The 24,300-nt window shown below is 43.8% G+C and overlaps 1 protein-coding gene across 1 annotated transcript in view; it reads left to right on the forward strand.

The window, feature by feature from the left end:
- Positions 1-24,300, forward strand: part of ITIH5 (inter-alpha-trypsin inhibitor heavy chain 5) — a 97,347-nt gene that overhangs the window by 36,772 nt on the left and 36,275 nt on the right. The window contains exons 6-7 of the mRNA XM_080918249.1: positions 8,451-8,620; positions 9,461-9,577. Coding sequence (XP_080774375.1) covers positions 8,451-8,620; positions 9,461-9,577 — 287 coding nt within the window. The remainder of the gene's footprint in view (positions 1-8,450; positions 8,621-9,460; positions 9,578-24,300) is intronic.

The raw sequence follows: 24,300 nt of genomic DNA on the forward strand, positions 1-24,300 counted from the left end.
GGCAGGCAGGCACAGCTTACACCCCAATCCACAGAAAGGAGGCAGAGAGAGACAATAGCTACCTGGGAACAGCATGGTCTTTTGAAGCCTCAAAACCCTCTCCAAAGACATACCTTCTCCAACAAGGCCACACCTCCTCTAACAAGGCCACACTTCCTATTTCTTAATTCTTCCCAAATAAGTCTATCTACTGCAGACCAAGCATCCAGTGAGCCTATGACTTCCACTCTATGTCCACCACAGTAACTACTTCATTCTCCTGATGTCCTGACTCTCTAACCATGACAGACTGTACCCTCAACCATCAGATAAAGTACAATATTTTTTTGAGTTGCTCTTTGAAGTGTTTTGTTATGGAAATTAGAAAAAAATTAGCACACCGTGCATCTACATTTATTTACCTATTTATCTCATAAACAGCCTTCTTCAGCTCAGAGCACTTGGCCTACTGCTTTTATCAGAATTTCTCCCTGACCAACTTTCTTTTTTTGTTGTCGTTTTGCTTGTTTATTTCCTTAAGATAGTGTGGTGGTTTGAATATTCTTGGCCCATGAGACGTGGCACTGTTAGGAGGTGTGGCCTTATTAGAGGAAGTGTGTCACTGTTGAGGTGGGCTTTGAGGTCCTATGCTGACACTCTGCTCAGTGTGAAAGAGAGCCTCCTTCTGGCTGCCTGCAGAAGACAGTCCCCTTTCGGCTGCCTTTGGATCAACATTTGCTTCCTCTAGCACCATGTTTGCCTGCATGCTGCAATATTTCCTACCATGATGATAATAGAATGAACTTCTGAATCTGTGAGCCACCCCTAATTCATTGTTGTCCTTTACATGAGTTGCATTGGTCATGGTATCTGTTCACAGCAATAAAACCCTAACTAAAACAGATAACCCTTACTCAGAGCCAAGGCTGGCCTCAAACTCAGGATCCTCCTTTATCAACCTCCCTAGCATTGGGCTTACAGGTGTGCACTATCATGCCCAGTTTATTATCTTAAATTGTGATTTGGCTGCATGATATAAAATGAACTCGCCTTAAGAAGTTCATTACATTTCAATTTCTGTGGAGTTGTACAACCATCACTCCTGATTATCTATACCCACATACAGTCACCGTTACCACCTCAGCCCGAGGCACACCCTAGTCCACTCTCCACCCTTTAGATAACAGGAAGATACGTTCAAAACCATGTCATCATTCTTACATTTACCAAAGTCTGGGAGTCACCGCTTGAGGCTTCCCAGCAGAACGTAGGGACATCAGCCACGTCAAGATGTTGATTAACGGAAGCAGCTTTTAAATGGGGTAACACTGTTCATGGAACCCTCACAATATTCTTGGCCCTGGATCTTTTAAAAAGATGTACATGTTCACAGTTTCAAGCACATACACTGTACACTCATTGCAGTCTCTCCACCTCTCAGTCCCACCTCCTGCTGAAACCCTTCTTCCCAACCTGACTTTAGAGCTTTGTTCAAATGTCTGCTGTTCAGCTTCTTACCAATAGGCTCTTTACTACTGGGTTCATGTCAACTCAGAATTGCTTACCTGACCCATAGCCATCACCTCTGACTTAGCACTGCAGGCACTAGAGATGGAGAAGCAAAGGATCTGGGCTGTGAGGAGTTGATGTGAAGCTGTCTGAATTGTCTTACTCCCTCCCAAAGCATCCATTGCTGTTTTGACTTTGAAATAGTCCCACTAATTGAGTGGCTTAATTAGAAAGAAGAGAACCATTAAGGTATAGCCTCATTCCCCTTTGCATTGGAAGTTGAAGTTATTGACATTTTTTGAGAAGTTGGTAGTTGTCTGGCTGGAAACCAGTACAGGGTCATATGTTCAGAAGGGTTGAATCAAATCCTTAAAATTTTATGTATGATTTTCTTAAATGCCTTAACATCTGACCTTATCTTTTGATGTCGGGCCTCTTGAGATGATATTTTCAGTCCCCTGCAGTAGTGCCTGACATGGAATGGATGCTTGGGAAGTCTTGTCCTATAAATCAAGGAAGAAATAGCTTTGTAACCAAGATCTGTTTTTAACAGTTTGCTGCTTTAGTTTTTGCCAGGTCTTGGGTCTCTTTTCTGATACTGGAGAGATTAGAAGTCAGACTTAATAATTATACATCTTGGCATTAGAAGACATTAGCTCAAAAAAAATAGGAAAAGAAAAGAAAAAATCTAGATTAAATCTCCCTTTGCTAGGGTTGCTTGGTGAAACTTTGTTGCCTACGCACACTTGAATTGTGGGTAAACCACATGTGTTGCCATGCAACATTCTGGACATACTAAAAGCTATCAGCGATTGATCTACCATTCAAATAGAGAAGCAGACATCCTGTATTTTGATTTTCCAAATTTGGCAAGTGTCCATTACTAAAGGTCCCCGCTGTGACTCACCACCAAGCCCCCAGCTTGACTCTCTTCCCTGGATCCAGCTGCCTTTTAGCAGCTGGAAGGCCTTAGCCCTGTTTGACCTTGGTGAAATTTCTGAACTTTTTCCAGGAAAACAGGCAATTGTTATGTGAAGCTTTTTTTTTTTTTTTTTCAGTGCTGTTTAGCTCAGAAGTGACTCAGGTGTGAATCATTTGGCCCCGGAGTTGGTCTTGTTTTGCTTCTTCATATTGGCATGGAAGCCCGTGTTACCTTCTTTGTTCTGATTATAGTTTGATCAAGGCCATCCGTGAATAGCATGCTTAGATATGAGTGTGTCACCTACATCTGGCCTTCTCTCTTTAGTTGGATAGTGGAGGATGGCCTGTTTCTTCCTGCAGCACTTGAATCTTGGGCTCTTCATTTCTTTGATTCTCCCAGTGTGTGAGGTGCACGTCTCCGTGTGAATGAGACCACCAGTCTCAACCGTGGTTAAATCAGACCGTCACCTGCTATATCCACCTACACACGCTCACGAACAGCCTCTTCAGTTCTCTTGGAAGGCTGCTTTGTGTACCTGCCCAGCCACCTGCGGATGCGACCAGACCTTTATGTTCAGTGTTTGACCTGTATGAGATTTCTCCAGATTTAAGTATGGACAGCTGAGACTCAAAAATATATTATCCGAGGGAGGAAGAAGCTAGTGGTGAAGAAAGCAAGCTTGTTAGGAAATGGAAGCAAACACCCCTTGACTATAAAAAAGAATAGACATCTTCGAGTTGTAATTTTTCATTATTCTTCTCCGCTCTATGATGCTATCACGCTCCTGTAGCACTCTCTCCAAAATGGGGGAAAAACATGCCAACTTTATTAGCTTTTTCTAGTTGCTGAGCCCAATCGAGATGCAGGGCAAGGAGTGAAGGGCTTATTCTGGGCCGCCGATCAAGGGGAACCCCTTCACTGTGCTGTGGAAGTCTTGGACCCGGGTGTGAAGCAGCCGACCACACTGCATTTGCAATCAGAAGCAGAGAGCAGATGCTCCGCTCACTTCCTCCTTTGTATCCAGCCTGAGACTCCAGATCATCACTCAGGATAACTCTTCTCATCTCCCTTAGCTCACTGTGGATAGGTCCTCGGAGACACACCCACAAGTTTGTCTCCTAGGCAAGTCTAGATCCAGCGAAGTTGTGAGAAAAAAAACAGCAACAAAAATTAATCCAAAACAACAAAACCCCCAAAGAAACAAGAAGCAAAAAGAACTTTTATTTAACAAGAAACTTGCAGAAATTTCTTTTCATTGCTTTATTATTTTTTTATTTCAATGCTGATTTCCATGATTTTTGTTTTTATTGGGACCATCAAATTGTAGATGCCCAACTAGTCACAACATTTTTGACTACCCTAAATTTAACAAAGGTCCCAGGTCCCAGGTGAGGAATTTTTATAAACAAACTCAGACCATCTATTCTCTTTTCAAGGGAAATGAACAGGCAGTGTTTGTTTGGAAATCCTGTTGTAAAAGCCCCCAGGTATTGGCAGCATTGGGGTTGACAGTAGCCAAACCCAACACCCACAGGAAACAGACTCTAGGAAGTCCCTCTGCTCACCAGCTCTCAGGCCTGTAGCTTCCAGCCAGTGTCCATGAGTATGGTCCCTTGGCTCCTACATATTTTCACCATTAGACACCTCACATAATAACTGGCATCACCCCAGCATTTGCCGATGTCTCAAAGAATGTCTATTTGTGGGTAGCACCCATGATCTAGCATAAGGCCATGACTGTAAGTTTGTGTGTTCTGGACCTTGTTCTCTTTATACATAATATACATCATATTTGTAGATGGAATGCATGTTTTGTCTTTACAAGATAGAATCAAATAGATAAATATATAATATCATTTATATGTATCAGTTTCTTATGAGTCCTCCTTTAGAAAAAAAATACCTGCATTAATATGAAAATTCTGCACATCCTTTTGGGGGCTCTCTGGCAACAGTTAACTCCACTGTACTTCATAAAAATATTCTTTATGTAGACATACTTAAATTCCAGCTCAATAATGTCCATAAGGACATGCCAGATCTTTCTAAATTGTTGTTTTTACCAAGTGCACAGTGGTATAGAGAAAACTGGGATTCCAAATAAACACTAGTTATTATCAAAGGATAGAGTTCTTTTTTTCAAGTTGTCTTTTAAAATTGGACAGAGAATAAACTGGACTCCAAAAAAAAAAAAAAAAAAAAAAAAAAAAAAAAAAAAAAAAAAAAAAGAGGGGCTGTGGTGGTTAAAGTTCATCATCAGCTTGACTGGATTTAGAATCACCCAAGAAACAAACCCCGGGCTTGTCTGTAATGCTGCTTACAGAGTTCTTCCCTGAGGACAGAAAGCTAAGCCTGAGTGTGTATACCACAGTCCAGTAGCTGGGGTTCTTGAAATCAAAAGGAGAAGAGCAGAAAGCAAGCTGACACAATATGATCAGCTGCTTTTCCTCCTTTGTTTGGAATCTCCCTCCCTGGTGGACTATATACTCTCATACTGTGAGCCAAAATAAAACCTTTCTTCCATAAGTTGCTTTTGTCAGGCACTTTGTCACAGTTAATAGAAATCTAATGACTAGGTGAACTGTCACATATTGAGCAACTATTATGCACCAGGCACCACATTCAGTATCTTCCTTATGTAATCTCATACCGTCATCCTAGCCATGATGCTAGAATGGCGGTACTCCAGTTGCCAGGTGGTGCTCCAGTTCCCCAGGCATAGAACTGAAATGTTGAGTTAATTATGTTTAGTCTCTGAAACACTAGAGCTGGCTCTCTTTGCTGGTAAATGTCAACATGTGTGAAACATTTTTGTAATACTTTCAACATTTAAGGAATGTATACATTACCTGTGTAATTTCTAGATACTGTACTTATTTATAGAAGTTTAAATACTGAGGGGAATAATCTTTTCATCTAGAATACAACCAGTGCCCTACACCAAATAACTAGCACAGTTACTTGGGATAAAACTCCTGAGAGGAACTACATGCTTTCATGGGCAATACTGTTTTTGCTTGTGCAGTCTGAGATTTGCATAGGAGGACAGCCTCTTGGGAAGGTTGGTGGCCCAAGAGAAGGAGTCTGTGGGTACAGAGAGCAGCTACTAAATTTTCCTGAAGAGTGACAAGATAGTGTCATTGGAATAGCTGCCCCAGTGCACTCCTACCCCTTCACCAAGTGGACAGGAAACAACAATGAAAATAAGCAAGGCCTCTTGTTAGACAAGCATGACAGTTGCTTACTTCTTCTGGGCAGCTTGTAAACTCTTCTTTTGCAGCATTCCTAGTCTTTAGCACACAGTGAAGGGCACTGCAAACACACACTAGGCTTACGAAGTACTGTGTGTCAGCCAGCAATATGTGCCCTAGTTCAGAACAAGATAAGGTAGATAGTATTATAGAGCATTACTTTGCTTTGGGCTTTAGGTGAGTAGCTGGAAGTCTATATTAGTGGAATTATCAGATTTGCCCTTCCTCTAATAAATGGGGGATTTTATTTTCCCTTTTCTTGTGTATGTGTATATACACCTGTGTTTGTGCATGTGGCACATAGGTGTATTTTCTGTTGTATTTTTACTCTTCTATTGGTGTATTTTTTAAAGAGAGTTTCTCATTGAAACCGGAACTCACTGATTGACTAGATTGGTTGGCCAGAGAGCCCTGGAATCCCCCTGTCTCCACGTCTCAGCACTGAAATCACAGGCACTGGTTACCTTGTCCATCTTCTTACACAGGTGCTGAGGATCTGCACTCACAACTTCACGCTTGTGCATATCATCTCCTTAGCCCAGAACATTGTAATATTCTAAGGATAATAGTGGGTGGCGGTTGGGTCCGAGTGTGGAAGAGCTTGCCGTGCTAGCTTGACAACCTGAGTTTGATCCCTGGAACCCAAGGTTGAAGAAGACAACTGATGACCTCCTCGTGCATGCCATGGTACACCTGTGCACCTGTATATAATAATAACATTTTAAAAGATGCTACTCTCAAATTGTTCTCAATAGTAGTCAAAATTCCACTGGGTCACTTTTACTGTGTGGCACTTAGTGGGTGGAAACCAGCATCAGGAATTAGCTTCTTGGTGAAGAACCAAACAGAATCCACCCACTCTTTGGGCATATGAAATAAGCCCATTTATATGGAACTAATGAATTTTCATCACGAACGGACAAACACCAGAGGTCAACAGGCAACAAAACTAGTACACATCCTTTCCTGTGGTCTGTATCAAAGGACACAGTCAAATAAATAATGAAGAAAGAATACTTTTTAAATCCCCAGGACTTTTATTTCATTATGAGTGTATTAAGTTCGGCCACTTGTAAGGAAAAAAAAAAGAATTTTGATGAGAGAAACTTGGAACAAGATAAAGTGGGTCCATGTTGGTAGTTTAAAGAGCATGTATTGATTGTTGCAGAATGTAGGGATAGGTGTACTTACATACAACAAAGGCCATGACTATCTTCTGCATGCATGTTATGAGGTCAGGGTAAGAGGCATATCCGATTTGCCATCATCACACACCATATCACCTACAGGACTTACCAAAGTTCTCATCAGAGCTTCTGGGAAGGCTCTGAAAGTTGACGTTTCTAGGAAGTTCCAATGTGTTGCCAATGATGCTCTTTGAGACTCAGACCTGCTTTAATCATCTGGCAGGTGACTCTTCCAGAGTGTGCTTAGACACACCTAACAAAGTGGGGGGTGACAGTTGCTTGTGCCACCAGAACAACTTTCTTTGACTTAATTGATGTGGCATTTCGAGTGCTTTCCAGTAACTCTTCCCCTGGTATTAATTCTACCAGCTGGAACATCTGCAGATACCCCTAATCACCATATAAGTGGCTACACACAACACTGAGTCCAAGGAAAAGAATAGAGTGAGGTTCCCTTGGCAAAGTAGATTGTTATATTCCATGCCACAGAGTGCCCGTTTAATACATTCTGCTCCCAACTCCCACCTCAAATAAATAAGATAGAATAAAGAGCATGTGACTTATGTATAAATCTTCCTGAGTTATATACACATATGCACATTCATACATTTGTACTATGTATGATCATTTTGCTACATTAGACATAGGGCACGTCCCTTCAAACTTAGTACACTCACTGTACATCAAACATAGGATGCTTCCCTTCAAAGAATCTTTTGTATTCTTCACCAGTTAGGACCTCTCCTCCCAAAGGATCACCAGCCCTACTTCAGTTGCCTTTGGATGAGTTGTACTTGACTTTGAACTCTAAGTGAATGAAGAACAGAGGATGCTTTCTCTATGCTCTGATTCTGATATGATTTCCAGCATTACCGGTAGACTTTCCATCAGGCATCTTACATTTTGATAGTCATATACCATCCTAAGTGTGACGTGTCTATAATACCCTATGGAATTCCTCCTTCTACTTTGAAAATGCTTATGCTTGATGATGACAAAGTTGGTGTAATGTTTTCCACAAACTAGAATGTTGATAAGTACAGCATGTCACTAGGTCGTTCCAAGAGGATGACATGGCCCTACTATTAATGTTGTTTACACATGACTTGACAGCCTATGCAAGGGCTCACATCCAGCACGGTGGGTCAGTACCTGAATACAGGTTCTTTTGGCTCTGTGTGATGGTTAATACTGTCAACTTGACAGGCTCTAGAATCACCCAGGAGAAGAACTTCTATATGTCTGTGAGGGCTTATTTACATTAGGCTTATTGATTTGGGTGGCATTGTTCCATGGCACAAAGTTCTGAACTGATGAAATTTACAGAGTAAGCTGAATATGGCGTCCGTGTCTGCGCTTTCTGACTTTGGTTCCAGTGTGACCAGCTTCCACTCTGCTATGGTCTGCATTTGCTCAAACTATGAGCCAAAATAAACCCTTTCATTCCCGAGAAATTAACAAAAGTTCTTAGAAGACAGGAGGAGGAAGTCAAACTTCTAACAGAATGAAGTTCAACATCCTGTGTCTATGCAAAAAGCTTTTTCTTTTCAGGGGAAGTCTTTATGATGTCATCTCTCTGCTGTGTTTGTTTATTGTGTGCAGGTGACTTGGGCCCTCCTCCTTCTACTGTCATCAACCAAAACGAAACGTTTGCCAAAGTTGTTTTTAAGCCTACCGTGGTCCAACAAGCTAAGATTGCCCAGAATGGAATTTTGGGGGATTTCATCATTCGGTATGATGTCAAGAGAGAGCAAAACATTGGAGACATCCAGGTAATGGTTCCCATGACACCTGACACCACATGTGGTGCTTGACCCATTCTCTTCAGTTCAGAACTACAGATTCCAATACTTCCCTCAAGTGAAAGATCTTTCCAGTTCTTAGTAAAACTATTTAAACCCAAAGTATGTCTTCAAAGAGCCAACTGATGCTCCCTTTCTGGCTGCCAAGGGTACCTATTTCGTGCTTCAGTAACCTAGACAGCAAATGAAAAATCTATAATATAATTTTCCCCGTGGTGTTTTAGATGAGGTTAGAAATTTAGCACTTCTTCAACTTTAATTAAAAGGAGACTGTTCCGTAGCTTATTTCCCTTCAGGTTGTATTGCTCCAGAGACAAGGTGGGAATATTAAACTGAGTGAATGTGCTCAGAGAATGCAGACAACCTTGATATCTCACCATGTGAGATGCTTAGTAAAAAGAGAGTGCAAGAATTTAGGGAGCAAGGTCAGAGGAAGATGCACAATTAGAGCAGCTGTCTTGTCATGGTCTATGTATCTATATACCCATGTATACATTTTATATTAGTTTTGAGGTATCATTGAACCCAGGGATCTACACATGCTCAGCAAGCACTTTACACTGAGCTATACGCCCATCCCATTCCATAATGGATACATTTAACATAGATGATTCTACTTTGTTGTATTAATTAACAACTAATTGTCATAGAGGGGTCAAGACTATAGATAACTTTGTTCTCAGAATGGAATGTAGCCTTGGACAGTTTCATGCCATCTTTTTGTTCTGGACATTCCCAAAGACTGTTCTATTAATTTTCTTCTTTTTTTTTCTGAATGCTGCTTCAATTACTCCATTCTTCCCCCACCAGGTTCTAAATGGTTACTTCGTGCACTACTTTGCTCCCAAAAACCTCCCTCCTCTACCCAAGAATGTGGTCTTTGTGCTTGACATCAGTGCCTCCATGGTGGGAGCGAAACTCCAGCAGGTGAGTCGGCTGCCTGCCCAGCCATTGCTCGTGCTTTTGCCAGAGAGGGTGGTCTGCCTTGTGAGTGACATCCGGTGGATGCTGTTTTACCACCTAGCTATTCTTTCCTATGGGCATCCTTAAGCTGACTCATGTAAGCCCCTGATAGAAAGTATAAATTTAAGAAAGCAAAAGGCCCACTAGAGAAACACCGGGCAGAGAGGATAGTGTGAGTGACATGGGAGCACACTGAGGACCGCTCAGCTGTACAGTCAGTTGATTGTGGTGGCACACTTTGGAATGCAAACACTTATGAGACTGAGACAGAAGAAATACCAGTCTGAGGGCTAGCCTTTGGTACATGGCAAGTTTCAGGACACCATGGGCTATGTAGTGACACCTGGTTAAAAACAATGGAAAAACTAAGTAAAACAGAATGAAACAAACCAAAACAGTACCATGTTAACAACAATTCTGTCCAGTGAGGATTCCTTTGTGAGCACTGGAATAGAAGGAACCCTTAGAAAGAGCTTTGTCATGTTCTCAGGGCAAAACATTCCGGTCTCAATAATTCAGGGATAGTTTTAACAAAATCTACACCTCTTCCAACACACACATTTCCAAGTTCAGAGGGATTGTTAGAGGACATTTAAATTGTCTGCTGACTTTTATTGTTGCAGTTGAAAGTCAGTAAAAATTTAACTTTTGTTCTCTTCAGGGGGACTCTTTATTGGTGTCTGGTTTTGTGATTTTTCCCCTTTAGTTTGGGTTTCTATGGTTTTAGAATGATAGCTCCTTGAATGTTCTTCCTTAAAGGTTTTTCCTTCCATGCTCTATGAGTTTGGGGGTTCACGGGTGTGAGAATTAGCTTTCATTGTCAGTTGGTCACCATCGAGACTCACCTGGGAATGGCACGGGAGTCAGGGTTCCTCTGGGTGAGGCTGTCCTGTGGTGGCAGGTCTAGGGGACTGTTATTTGTTAACTGGGGTGGGAAAAGCCCCTCCCCACTATGGGCAGCATCATTCTCTAGAGGATTCTGAACTGTCTAAGAGTGAAGAAAGGTAGCTAAGCACTCATGTGCATTTACTCCTGGAAATACTTAATTGAATTATGACAGTAAAACTGTTCTACATGCACTGAGATGCTAAGACAATCAGTGAGCCACATTAGGAAAAAGAATAGGTTCATTGTTAACTAGTTTTATAGCCAAGGGCGAGTTTTTAAGAATAAAAGAGATAAACATAATTACAAAAAAAGAAAAACAATTACTTCAGGTAAAAGAAAAATTTAAACTTGTGCTACAAATTAAAAACAAAAACAATAAATGGCTGGAAAGCTGTATGCAGAAAAAGATAACTTTATCATCTGTAAACAGTGAGCCTTTCCCAGACCAATAGGAAACAAACGTACATAAGAAAGGGAACAAGGGATGTAAGGCAGTCCATGAGAAATAAAAATTCACCAATGCTATGGAAAGGGAGACAACCATATTAACAATTTTTAAAAAGCTATTGACAGGATTCATAGAGGTCTTGCAGCTTAGCATCCGTAAAGCTCTGGTCTAGTCTGCAGCTTGGATGTGGGGGTGCACTTCTGTGATCCCAGCTCTCTCGGGAGGTATAGGACAAGAAGCTCAAGGTCATCCTGACTCCATAGGAGGTTCCATGACAGCCTGGGGTATGTGAGAGCTCATTGGAAAACAAGAACAAACACATAAAACAACATAGAAAGAAACAGTAGTTTTATCTCCATAGTTTTAAACTCTAAAGTTTATAAACTATTTATAAGGACACTTTGACTAATATCCACAAGTTTAATTTTTGCATTAGTTTCTCAATAAAGTATTAAGAAGTAGCAAAGCGGAAAAATGCTCAGCCAGTCTGCGGTTGCCACCCAATTCAGACCATGATCTGAAACTGCTCTAAGGGCTCACCTTCGGGTGCCTGAGTGACCCCAAGACCAGCCAGTTTCAGGACCTTGGGTCTTCCACGTCTGACAAGGTGGTGGCCAAGGATATACTTAACGATAAGAAGGGTTGCTGTCCACATGCAAACCCAGCACTGTAGGCAGTGTGAAGCTGGGGGGAATTGTGAGTTCAAGGCCAGCCAGTGTTACAGAGCACAACCCTGTATACAAAACTAAAAAGAAATAAGACAAAAAAGAAGAAACCTTGGCAAATAATCTTCAGAAAAGCAAAATCCTGCCTGAACTGTACAAAGACAGACAAACAGACGAAAAACTAAGCAAGGCTCTCTTGAATTCACCTTTAATGATAAAATTAGCACGGCCCTCTCATATTCGTGCACATACCCCTGTGTGCATGTGCTTTGGGGTGGAGGGTGACTTTGGCTCCTTAATTATTGCACACCTGACTATTTTTATGCAGAGTGTCTCATTGAACATTGGTGCTGGGTATGAAATTTAGGTTCTTATAGTTGCATGTGAGCATGTTACAGGCTTTCGTGTCTCTCCAGCCACTTAAAGACCTCTTAAAAGCACAGTAAGTCATATCCTAAGTGTATCCCATGAGTTATGTAACATGGGCGTGTTTAGTCTTCATAACCATCTAACCACCGTCCCGTTTTCACTGATGGAAAATGGAAGGTTCGCCCAGGTGAAAATCCTGGCCAGTAACTGGAAGGCTCCAGCTTTGGTTCCAGGTCTGCCCTGAAGCCTGAGGACCAGACACAAAACTGTCACAACACTATGCAAGCAACAGTGTGTTGCTAAGAGAGGTGATGCAAGGTCGATGCTATCTCTCAGCTTAAGACTTAATTGAAGTCTTCCCTCTGGAAGGCATGAGTCTCCTGGCTTTTCTCAAGAGCAATCCATGACTGGTGTAAGACCATTGCTACTCTTCTGTCATTTATGGACATTAAAATCTCATTCCTTGCTAGTCACTGTCACTTTGGCATGCATGCTACTGTCTTCTGAGCAGCATCCTGGCCTCTTTCCAGGAGAACCACCCTGGAACAGCCAAACACATGTCTGAGCAATTTGCAAGGCCCCCGGCTGGCTGGAGTGGTTTTGCCAACTCCTATTTTAGCAATCCATGGTTTCTCCAAGGCCACACCACTAGGTGAAGAGCTCAGCTGACTGGTGGTGGAATCGCATAGACGATGCTGCAGAACTGGTAGAAAAGACAATTGTCCCAAGCCCAAGGCTTTCATATCGTGCCAACAGGCTTGCCAATAGAAGACATTTGTCACAGGTCCACTTGGATCTTGTTATGAATCATTCTGCATATGTTTAGCATCTCAAAACTTTGACGGGCTTGAACAATTTTACTGTTCTTATTATCAGGTTTAGAGTATAGTTGGTATTTCATAGTTACTCGAGGCTGGAGATCTGACTCAGTTGATGAAGGTCATGGCCATGTAAACCTGACAACCTGAGTCTGTCCCGTAAAAGTTGACCTCTGACCTCTATACATGCACCGTGTGTACCTAAGGGTTCATGTGCGCGTGCGCGCACACACACACACACACACACACACACACACACACACTTAGTTTATAAAGAACTGGAAAGATTAAGGATTGTCTGCCATGCATTGAGGATCTGGGATTGGCTTCCCAGCATCCATGGAAAAGAAGCTGGGAACAGTGGCATGTACCTGTACTGTCAGTACTGACGAAGGGTTGAGGTTTGGTGCTTTGCCATGTGTTTTAATGCTAGATACAGGTCCCCAAGGCCTGATTTTTCTCAGGGATGAGGGGGCCTGCACGTAGATCCAAGTGACCTTGTAATCTTGCCACCCCAAAGTTGTCCCTGATTGGCTACAGCCTATAGCTGGGCGGAAGAGAGATAGGTGAGGCTTTTTGGGTCCCCGGCTTGAGGTCAGAGGCAGGAAACTATGAGGAAGGAGAAAAAGGTGGGGAGAGGAGAGTTGCCATGGGGTATGTGAGTCATGAAAACATGGCCGTGAGGACTGGCCAGTTGTAGTTAAGAGCAGCCCAGATGGAGCATAGCAAGTTATAACTCCGGGTTATTAATGTGGAAGCAGACATAATGACATAGAGGGTAGATATCTGCCCCGCTCTAGTGATTAGAGACATATTATAAATATAAAAGTTGCATGTCATTTAACTAGGAATTGAATAATCAAAAGTGGGGTGAAAAACCCCAATTTGAGATTAAATAATCACTCAGAAGGGAGGCAGAGACAGGAAGATCTGTGTGGATAACTGACAAGACAGTCTGGCAGCACTGGGGAGGTCCCAGTTCAGGAAAAGGCTGTCTCAAAAAAATAAAGTTGGGGGGACAAATGAGGAACACATGCAATGCTGAACTCTGGCCTCCACACCCATGTGAGAACACACGTGCATGCAGACACAATGTCCCCACGCACACAGTAAAGTTCATTTGACCTGAAAACAAATATAGACTGAGTAAGGGACTTGTCTGTACCCATGAGGTCCTAAACTTGCATGCATCCAGAAGTTTCTGGTTCTTTTCCTAATCCAGTGGAACTGTGCATCTGGATGCTAAGGTTTCACTGCTCTGGAAGCAGGGATGGTGCCTTCCACTGGCTGCTGGCACATACTTGGCTGTTTGTCTCCCATCAGGCTTTGCAGATGAATATGATGAGAGATGGTCCTGGTGTTGGGCCAGAAAGACTTCTGCTTCCCAACCAACACTTACAAATAAATCTCAATGTGGTGGGAGCTGAAAGGGATAACGAGAAGAGAGATGATGTGATCTGGGCCTTTCTTTGTTAACTTATGCGGCCAAGGCATGAGTCTATGTGAACATGCCTGTCTTAGGGAACGTTAGCGATGATGCTGTGCCTACTAAGCGCATTATGTGGGCTGGCAAGATGGCTCTGCAGGTGAAGGAACTTGCTGTCATGCCTGATGAACTGAGTCCAATTCCTGAGACCTACATGGAGGGAGAGAATTGACTCCTGAGAGCTGTCCTCTGATCCCTACCTACCCCCAACTCACTCACACACACACTAATAAAAGTTCTCAGAAAATACATTAATACATTGTTTTCTTGGCCAAAGACTATTTTTTTTTTCTAATTTGTATATTAGTATTATTTTTACATTTTATCTTAGTGCATTTCACACACACACACACATACACACACACACAGAGAGAGAGAGAGAGAGAGAGAGAGAGAGAGAGAGAGAGAGAGAGAGAAAGAGAGAGAGAGAGAGAGAACAATGAATGAACAATCAGGTGCATTGCTATGGGGCATGTGTGGAAATCAGAGCACAACCCTGCCTGTTGGTCCTTCCCTTCTGTTGTGAGAGAGACAAGGCTGTTTACTGTTCCTCCACTGCATGGCCAGGTTAGCAGCTGACTGTGAGCTTCTGGAGATTCTTTTGTCTCTACCTCACATGTCACCACGGGAACACTGGTGTCATGGTGGCTCACTACTTCATCTGACTTTTATGGGCTCTGGGTATCAGAACTCAGCTCCTCACACTCCTGCCATGAGCGCCTTACCCACTGGGCCATCTCTCCAGCCCTCTAATCGGTATGACTAGATCGATTGCTTCTTCCTGCATCATCAGTCTCTCCGATCTCTTTGACAAATCCTGTGAAGAATGGTCGTTTCCCAGCCGTTTCTCATCTTGGGATGGCCTTGACATTTGTTCCCAATCTGCATGTCACTCTGTGCCAGCTTTGGGTTCCCAGGGGCTTGGAAAGATGGTAGTCTTCCATCCTCTCATTAACTTGGCATCCCTTGTGTACCATTCCCGCCTTGAAATGAGGGAAAGTGTGAATTACAGGCGTGACTTGGCTCTAGAACAGGGTATCATAGACTAAGCTTCACACAGTCTCTTCCAGGAGTTAGTTGTATGTTTTCCTACGCCACCTTCTAGGTAAAGAGTCTGGAAGCTCTACGGGCTTGGGGACATCTTGGTTCTAAGTATTCCCAGCTTTCACACAAGAACACCAGATTTAGCTTGTGTTGTTGTTGTTGTTTTGGTTTGTTTTTTTGGCCATATTCGTGAACTTTATTATTTTTTAACTTTTAATTGATTCTTAGAGTTTTATATCGTGTACCCTAATCCCAATCATCCCCCATCCCTTCGTATTCGCCCTCTAACCTTACAGCATCCCTCCCAGTAGAAAATAAAATAAACAAGACTTTTATTTTTAAAAGCAAAGCAAAAGAAAAGGAAGCATAGAACAGGTCTCTCTGTGGCAGCTCCAGTGTGTCACGGTGTGAACCACAGAGGACCTTTTATCCTTTGACTTGCAAATGTTCATTGTGAGGAGGCATTGGCCTGTTCTGAGGCCTCTGGCTTTTGCTACATCGCCAATAATGGATCCTCACAAGGACTCTATCCGATATCCCGTGGTTGCCCTGTGTCATGGGGAACCTGCAGCTTTGGATCTGCCGCACTGGCCCTTTCACACACTCCAACAGTTCACAGATGAGGTAGATTTTGAAGTGGGCCAACTCGACGCCCTGGATCCGCGCCTGGGTGGGAGCTGAGCTGGTCAGCCTGCCTGCTCCCCTGCTCGGGCGCCAGCAGGGCGAGCTCCCCAGAAGGGCCCTGGCCAGCTCACCCAGCTGCAGCTGACAAGAGCAGGGTCGGCCCTCCTGTATCATGCCCCCTGGGCCAGCTCTACTGTGCTGCACCTCAGCAGAGGCTTGGGGAGCACCTCAAGTTCTGCGACCATTGAAAGGTGGTGCCGGCTCTCCAGACTGTGACAGCCAGTGAGGGGTGGGACAGCTCTGCACAGTCCTGGGACATCTACACGGTCCCAGGTGGCAGCGCAGACCACGGATGTCCACGTGGTATGTGGTAGTACTGTGAGCTATGGAAATTGACAGAGACTTCTGCTGCAGCATGGAGTGGCAGCAGGGGCAGGACTTGACCGTGGCCTTAGGTGGCAGGGCAGACCACCTTCCACAGGCTTCTCTCTACCCGTGAGTCTCTAGTCCCACTCCTCATATGCCTCAAACTGTTCCGCTTCTTTTCCTCTCCCATCTGTCCACTACACTCTTTGTAACTGTAGTAGCTCCCCTGCAGGTAGGCCACAGGATCTCAGGCTTCTGGGTGTCTCCTGTACCATGACGTACGTGTGGCCTTCCCTTGTGTTGTTTTTTCTTTCTTTCTTTTTCTTCTCTTTTTTAATTGAATTTTTTTATTTACGTGTTATCCCCTTTCCCGGTTTTTCCTCCAGAAACTCCCTATTCCATTCGTCTCCCCCTCCCCCCCTTCGATGAGGGTGTTCCCCCACTCACCCACCCACTTCCTCCTGCCTCCCTGCCCTGGCATTTGTCTACACTGGGGAATGGAGCCTTCACAGGACCAAGGGCCTCTCCTCCCACTGACGCCCTACAAGGCTGTCCTCTGCTACACATGCAGTGGGAGCCATGGGTCCATCCACGTGTACTCTTTGGTTGGTGGTTCTGCGGGGAGAGAGTCTGGTTGGTTGATGTTGTTGTTTTTCCTATCGGGCTGCAAACCACTTCTTTTTTCTTAATTTGTATTTTTAAAGGTACATTGGATACTACTGATTAATTAATAATCCTTTAAATATACCTTTAATACACACACACACACACACATATAGGTTTAAAGTACACTTTTTCAAAGTATACTTTCATGTACTTACATATGTGTGAGTTTGTATGCACATATGTATGCAGGTGCTCATATACATGTGCGTGTGGAGACCAGAAATCAATGTTAGATGGCTTTTCCAATCATTTTCCGTCACACTTTGTGAGATAAAATTTTTCATGGAGCTCTGCATTTGCCATGAGGCTGGCATGGCTGGATAGCAAGCTCTGGTGCTCTCCCCGCTTCCGTCTCTCAGCCTGACTTGCAGGCATGTACGTCTATGCCAAGCTTTTAAATGTGAGTGTTAGGGATCTGAACTCAAGTCCTCAGGCCTGCGGGGCAAGCACATACTGACTGAGCCATCTCCCCGGCATTACTTTGTATAATACTGTTTAAGTATTTGGCAATCCAATGAAGAAATAGATATTGTCGCCTCTTTTTTATCTAGGACATGGCCGATGGGCAGGAACATGACATCAGTAGTCTGAAATACACAAAGTTAAGAGAAGAAAGTTAGTATTCAAATTGACCCCAAGCCTGCTCTTAAGTTCCTCAAGGTAACATGAGTCAGGAAGCCACCCCTGGTTCATGAGTCTCCACCTGCTCTTGTGGACCCACACTGTGTTGGAGAAAGCTGTGTGGTGCAGGTGTAGACACAGAGATCCCCGCCCCGAGGCTCCAGGCTGTAGCTGGGTGCTCCAAAAAAGCCAACGAAGTGATTCTGCTCTGGTGCACAGAATGACTAAGTGACTTACTGATGTTTAACATGACGCACACCCTGGGTGTAAGCAGGGCTGTGCATTTCTTCCCCTTTCATAAGATTTGCTTGGATGGTTTGAACCTGAGCGTGTAGACCACAGAAGTGCTAAGCGAGGACGTGACTGAGAAGCCCAACAATGTCCAAAACATCTAGCACGCGGTCTTCATGATCCGGTGAGCCTGCCACATTTTGGAAGGGAAGATTCTAGAAGATACCAGGGTATACATGGTGTAGCTTTTAAGTGATGGGGATCAAGGGATAAAGGGAGGTCGTGTGCACTGGTCCAATGACTGGGAGAGGTGAGACGGAAATGAGCCATGGAATGTAAAGGATCTCATCAGACTTGTGTGCTTAGGAGGATAAAGCGTCCAGAATAAGGGACGACTCTCAGGAAGGTGTGTCACAAGCACACCAATGAGAGTATGCCTAAAAACTGGGAGGGGCTAGTAGGCAAAGACTATATGAATCACACAGAGGAAAATTAGTATAAAGTACTGGGTATCCTGAGTGTCTGTTTAGATATTAGACAGCACTGTCAGCGTCCCTGATGGAAGAATTCCACCGACCCCAGAATATAACTAAAGAGCCTCACTTCCTTTTTTCTGGTTTCGAGGGATCTGCGAACTTCCCAGAAAGGAGTAAATAGATAACCTCAGGCAGGTTATTAACATCAAAGTAATATATTTATATGTCATTTGTATGAGTGGTTGCTTGAATTATGTATGTATGTACATCACAGGCATGTCAGGTATCCAAAGAGACCGGAAGAGGAAATCATTCCCCTGGAACTGAGTTACAGGTTACTGTGAGGTAGTGTGAGTGCTGAGACCCACACTTCCAACTTCTGCAGGAACAGCCAGCTCTTTTCATCTCTGAGCTGCCTCTGCACTTCCAGAAGTCATTGCAACTACCCATCACCACTGTTTATGCCGGCTTGTTTGTTTATGTGGTGCTGGGGTTTGAACCCAAGACTTCACGAATGCTAGCTAAGCACTATACCAGTGAGCTACACCTCCAGTCCAGCAACTCTACTACTGTTCTTCCAGAAGAGCCACAGGTTCCATGCAAAGAAGTAGGGGTGTCATGTTCTAATACAACTTTTTTTCTCAGCACAGACTGAAATCTGGGTTCTTCTGTGAGTCCCAGTTTGTTGACTTATCACCTAGTGCAATGACTAACCCACATGTGGCTGGGGTCATTTCATTATGTTCCTCTTACATAGCTGTCTTGGCTACCAATGTATGCATGTTTCAGAAATACATTACAAAATAATCTAGGACCTGGGGCAGGATACAGAAGATAAAAAAAAATGTGTGTGTGTGTGTGTGTGTGTGTGTGTGTGTGTGACTGTCTATCTGAGCCAAGCTATGAAGTATTGAAAAGAGGTCAAAATACTTCCCTTGGGCCATTCCCAAGCCCCAAGATCTGTAGTTTCAAGGGAAAAAAATGTTCTCTCATATTGACATCATAAATAGTAAATTCTCAGTTATTCAGTGGGAATGTGATTGTCTGGAAGTGTGTATACACCATAACACTGAAGGGCAGGTCAGATAACATCATGCTGGAGAAATTGTCTCTCTCCTTTGACCACGTGGGTCACCACATTAGAGCTTAAGTCACCCAGGAGGCAGCACACACCTACACCTTCCAGCCCACCCTGCCATAACACAGCAAACGTTCAATAACTTGGAGCTACCCATTTAACAATTTGTTTCGGAGGCCCTGAAGATTTACCAAAATGAGGTCATGCTTCGAAATGTAGAGCATCTCTGAACACAGACTCTGGCTGCCACACAAAGAACGCTTGTAAAGTGGAGCACAGGCATTGTCCCCTCAGCCGCCCCGACTGACTGCCGTTTGTCAGCACCAGAAATCATGGCACCAGCGGCTAATGGAAAAGCCAGGTTTCTCTCATCCTGCTTCCTGAAAACTGCCCCCCCCCCCACTCTCCAGCTGGGATTGGCAAAGATTTTCTACAAAGGGGCTATAGAGGGGCTGAAAGGAAACCACTGTAGGTAACAGAGAGATAAACACGGTAAGCCAGAGAATTAGATGAGATAGTAAGTCTAAAAATGCTTGTCCTGGTGTCGGAAATCTTTGTCAAGGCTTCCTGGCCTTGGCTGGGTGATTAAAACTACAAGGAAGTAAATTCCTCAGATCTGACAGAGTACAGCCATCCCCTTCTCTTGTTCAGGACACCTGACTCCCCTCTCCCCAGGGTCTCCATCTTGGCTTTGACCCCAGACTCAGATTCTCCAGGAATGAAACAAACATCCGACTGTGTGCTGTCAGTGGGGTTTGAGCACAGGGGTTACAGAGATAGCCAGGAGTCTTTTCTCACAAGAAGCCAAAAGGAATAGAGAATAAGACAAAATCACCACTCGAAGTCCTCAACAACAGAGATGGAAGCTTTGGTAATTGTACCACAGGAAGGGGACCAGTTCTTAAGGATGACAGGAGAGTGTGTGGGGTGGTGGGGGACAGGAATGCTGAGGGGATGGCATAACTGAGTTTAGAAGGTTTCTTGAAAGTTATTTAGTGCAGGCAGACCGGCAGCAGCCACAACAACGGGGAGCGATAAACTTAGTGTTAACATTCAACACAATGGAATTGTGAGACTGAAGTCTGAGAAATGGGACTCTGGGCATGTCTATGTAAAATTATCTTGATTACATGTTAATTGACGTGGGAAGACCCATCTTCATTGTGGGTTTGGCCTTTCCTCGGGCGGGGGGGGGGGGCATCCTGCGTAAAACAAGAAGTGAGCCGTGTACCGCGCACATGTTGGTTACTCTCCAGGGTCTGCGAATGGATTCTTGGTGAGCAGTCGCTTCCTGTTTCTGCAGCTGCCCCAGCTGCCCCATCGTTGACCGTGAGACAGAATACACCTTTTCTATATGAAGCTGCGTTTGTCAGCTTGCTTTATGACAGAAGGCAGGACAATAGCTGAACTGTGGAGATGAGAGAGCAAGCTGATTCAAGAAAGAATATCCCCCACTGTAAGCCACATTAATAGAGTACATTAGCATTTTTGCTGGGGAAGAGAAAGGCGGAGAACTCTCACACTATTCAAACTCATGCCGTTGTCATGTAGATAGTGAAAGAATCCTGGGGATAAGGAAGAGCTGAGTAGCAAAAAAATTAATGACAGAGGAGGGTCAGAAGAAGTCCTTGGATGCAGTTTTCTTGGCAGAACAGGAATGTGTTTGCTTGAGGAAAAACACAAAGAAAGGCTGGAAACAAGAAATGAATGTGTGGCCGTTGGAAGGGTCAGGTGATAGTTTGGGAGTTATGGAAACATTCCTGACATGAACGTTTGTGAAGAAAGTCAAATCAGAACAAGAGCTTCAAGTGTATAGTTGAGCTGCCAAACAAGCAAACTACACCATAGACTCTAACACTGAAAAGCTGGACATGGTGGTTCACATTTATAATCCTAGCACTTTGGAGGCTGAGGCAGGCGGCTTGCTGCGAGCTACATAGTAAGTTGTAGGCCAGTTTTAAAGTGAGATCCTGTTTTAAAATGGAAGACAGGGAGATGAAAATGGGGAGAGAGAGAAGGAAGGATCTCTGAAAAGCAAGCAGAGAGCATCTAAGTTAAGTGCTGTTCCCTCACAGGGGTCTTAGTCTCACAGTCCAAGGTGGGAACAACAGATGAGACCTTGGGCCTTCTGAGATGGAGAGTTGAGCTTGAGATCTTGTGCAGAGTTTACTCCTTTAAGGGACCAGACCTCCCCATTACATGAAAAATGTCTACCCACTAATGTGAGACCACAAATGGGGATTAGGCTTTCTAGTCCACAGGCCTGCTTGGAATTGGCAAGAAAGACTTTATTCTTAACCATGAGTTTAAAGTAAAATAGTCCTGAAGATATCTGGGCTGGTGATCAAACTATGAAGTCAAGTGATCAAGAAACTCTCCAACAACATATATAAAGGCCTTCCTTCTGAGCCTGTGACAACCCAGAAATTCTTAGCAGAAGCTTCTGGGAAGACATTAGTCTATGTTGCAGTTTCCTCTCAGGTAAATCCCTCTTGGGAGGTCCTCTCAGATATACTTCCTCGGTCTCCTAAAACCAGATACTGCACAACAGAAGAGTGAAAGGAGATGCCACAGATGTTAGAAACATATGTATGAGCATGGAAACTGAAAGGGGAGTGAGTACTCTATAATTAAGAATGTCATGAGGTATTTCCAACAGACTGAGGAAATACAAGCCTGGAGATGTACACTTGGGAAATCTCCAAAGTAGCTGAAGAATGGATGAGATCCCTTTAGGAAGAAAAAGAGTCTAGGTTACAGTAATTTTAAAATGTGGTAATTTTTTATCCCATGCTAGTGCCAGCACCATTAGGGCCACATGGCACATGTGGACATGGCTGCTACTCTGCCACACGGTCTCTCTGTGAGGTCCCTTGGGTGGGCAGTTATCACACCTGGCGCACATACACACATCTTGTTCCACTGCAGGGCTCCGGGTGTCCTCACTCTGTGTGAGAAACAGAGCTGGATCCTCTCAGCCATTTTTTCCCCACACTGTCCTCCACAGCCTGGTAAAATCATGACTCAATAATCAATAATTTATCAAACAGATTTATTTGTAAAATTCTCAACCTACAATACCTCCAAACAACAAATTCACTGCCAATTTATGAAGATATAAGCCGCCCACCTACACAAGATAAAATCGATCTAGTTCACCTTGATCTGCACCATCCTCCTCTACCATCTCCATCTCCATCCTCTCCTCCTTCACTCCCAACTTACCAAAACTTTGTCCCCGCCCATTTTCTACCATCCAATCATGTATCACCTTGACCTAACTATTTCCAGCCCTCACCTGCATAGAGACATCAACCTACAAGTCTAGGCCTCATGACAGAGGAAACAGGAAGAGGCAAGGTATACGGAGAAAAGGGATGTTGTCCATGGGATGAATACTTCTAGAATGGATAAAAAGATTTTTTTTCAGAGATGAAATGTAGCACATTAATGAAAGCCTTTTCTACCCATTGGCAGTTATGTTCAGTGCTGCTGATCAATTTTTGAATCATACCATCTTCATTATGGAACCGGTCGTGTACATTTATCTGACCACCCCCAGTAGAACCCAATCTCTCATACAAATTGTAGAATGACACCTGATTAATATTGTCTGTTGTGTATAGTATTGTGTAGACACACTAGAGAGAAGTTTGGGGTTTTCTATAGAGTAGTTATGTGTCTTGAGGCTAAAGAGCAAGGAAAGGGTCTGGGGAGATGGCTCAGCTGGTAAAGTGCTTATCATTCAAGCAAGAGGGCCTGAACCTGGCTCCCAAGCACCCATGCAAAAATCTGGGTATGACTAATCATGTCTGTAACTCAGTGCTGGGGAGAAGTGGATCACCGGAGCTCACTAGCCAGCCAGCTTAACTGAATTGGAGAGCTTCAGGCTCACAAACTGAACCTGTCTTTAAAAATAAGGTAGATAGTGATTGAGGAACCCAAAAACATGATTGTGTTGACCTCTGGCCTATACATTCATGAACACGCACACACTTGCATGTGTAGCACACGCACATGTGCACACACTTACACAGGCACACATATGTAATACACATGCATACAAAGATCCAGGGATGGCAAAATCGTGGACCTAGAACAGCTGTGTATGACTTCATAATTTCTGGGCAAATTCTTGGGTCTGGCTCAAGCAGATCTGCTTCTGTGAAAGCCAAACCCTGCCTCTTCTCAATGAACATTTGGCATTTGGCATTCTTAACATCCAAGAACACCACTGAACTGACCCTTAGTCTGAATTGAGATAAAAGGAGAGAATAGTCATGTAATCACCAAGTTAGATACTGTGTTTCTTTGATTTTTTAGAAATCTCATTTTTGCTTTGATGTGGTCATAATGTAAGAATGAGGGCCAGATGCACAAAAATCCAGTCCATTGCATAGTCCCCTGGCAAATGCTTAACTCATAGATGTAGGGTCCGACTACCAAATATACACCAGCTGACCATCAGTCCTCTCTTCTATTCTGCAAGGCTATGAGTACAAGGTGGGCAGATAAAAAGCCTGGGGCATTAGTTACCTCTGTATTGCAGGGACAAATGCCTGAATGTGCAATGAAAAGGAGGAGCGGCTGATTTGGGCTCACAGTTTCAAGTGGTTTCAGTCCATCATAGCAGGGAAGACATAGTGGAGCTCGTGGGGAGCATATGGCTAAACCTTGCTCATAGAAGCAAATCAGGGTGCCAAATATCAGGCCAAGGAGGCTGTAACCCTCAGAGGTCAGCCCCTGTCTTCTACACTCACCTTCCAGGCCCTAGCTCTAAGGGTCCTCACAGTCTCCAGATAATGCCTCAAACTGGCAATCAAGCTATGACAATAGTCATAGGTCTCTTGTGCTCTGTCTCTGGTGGAGACAGCAGGAAGCTATAGAGACTGAGGAGTCTGGGATGC

The sequence above is a fragment of the Micromys minutus genome (assembly GCF_963924665.1).
Source record: "Micromys minutus genome assembly, chromosome: 6".
In the NCBI taxonomy this organism is placed as follows: Eukaryota; Metazoa; Chordata; class Mammalia; order Rodentia; family Muridae; genus Micromys; species Micromys minutus.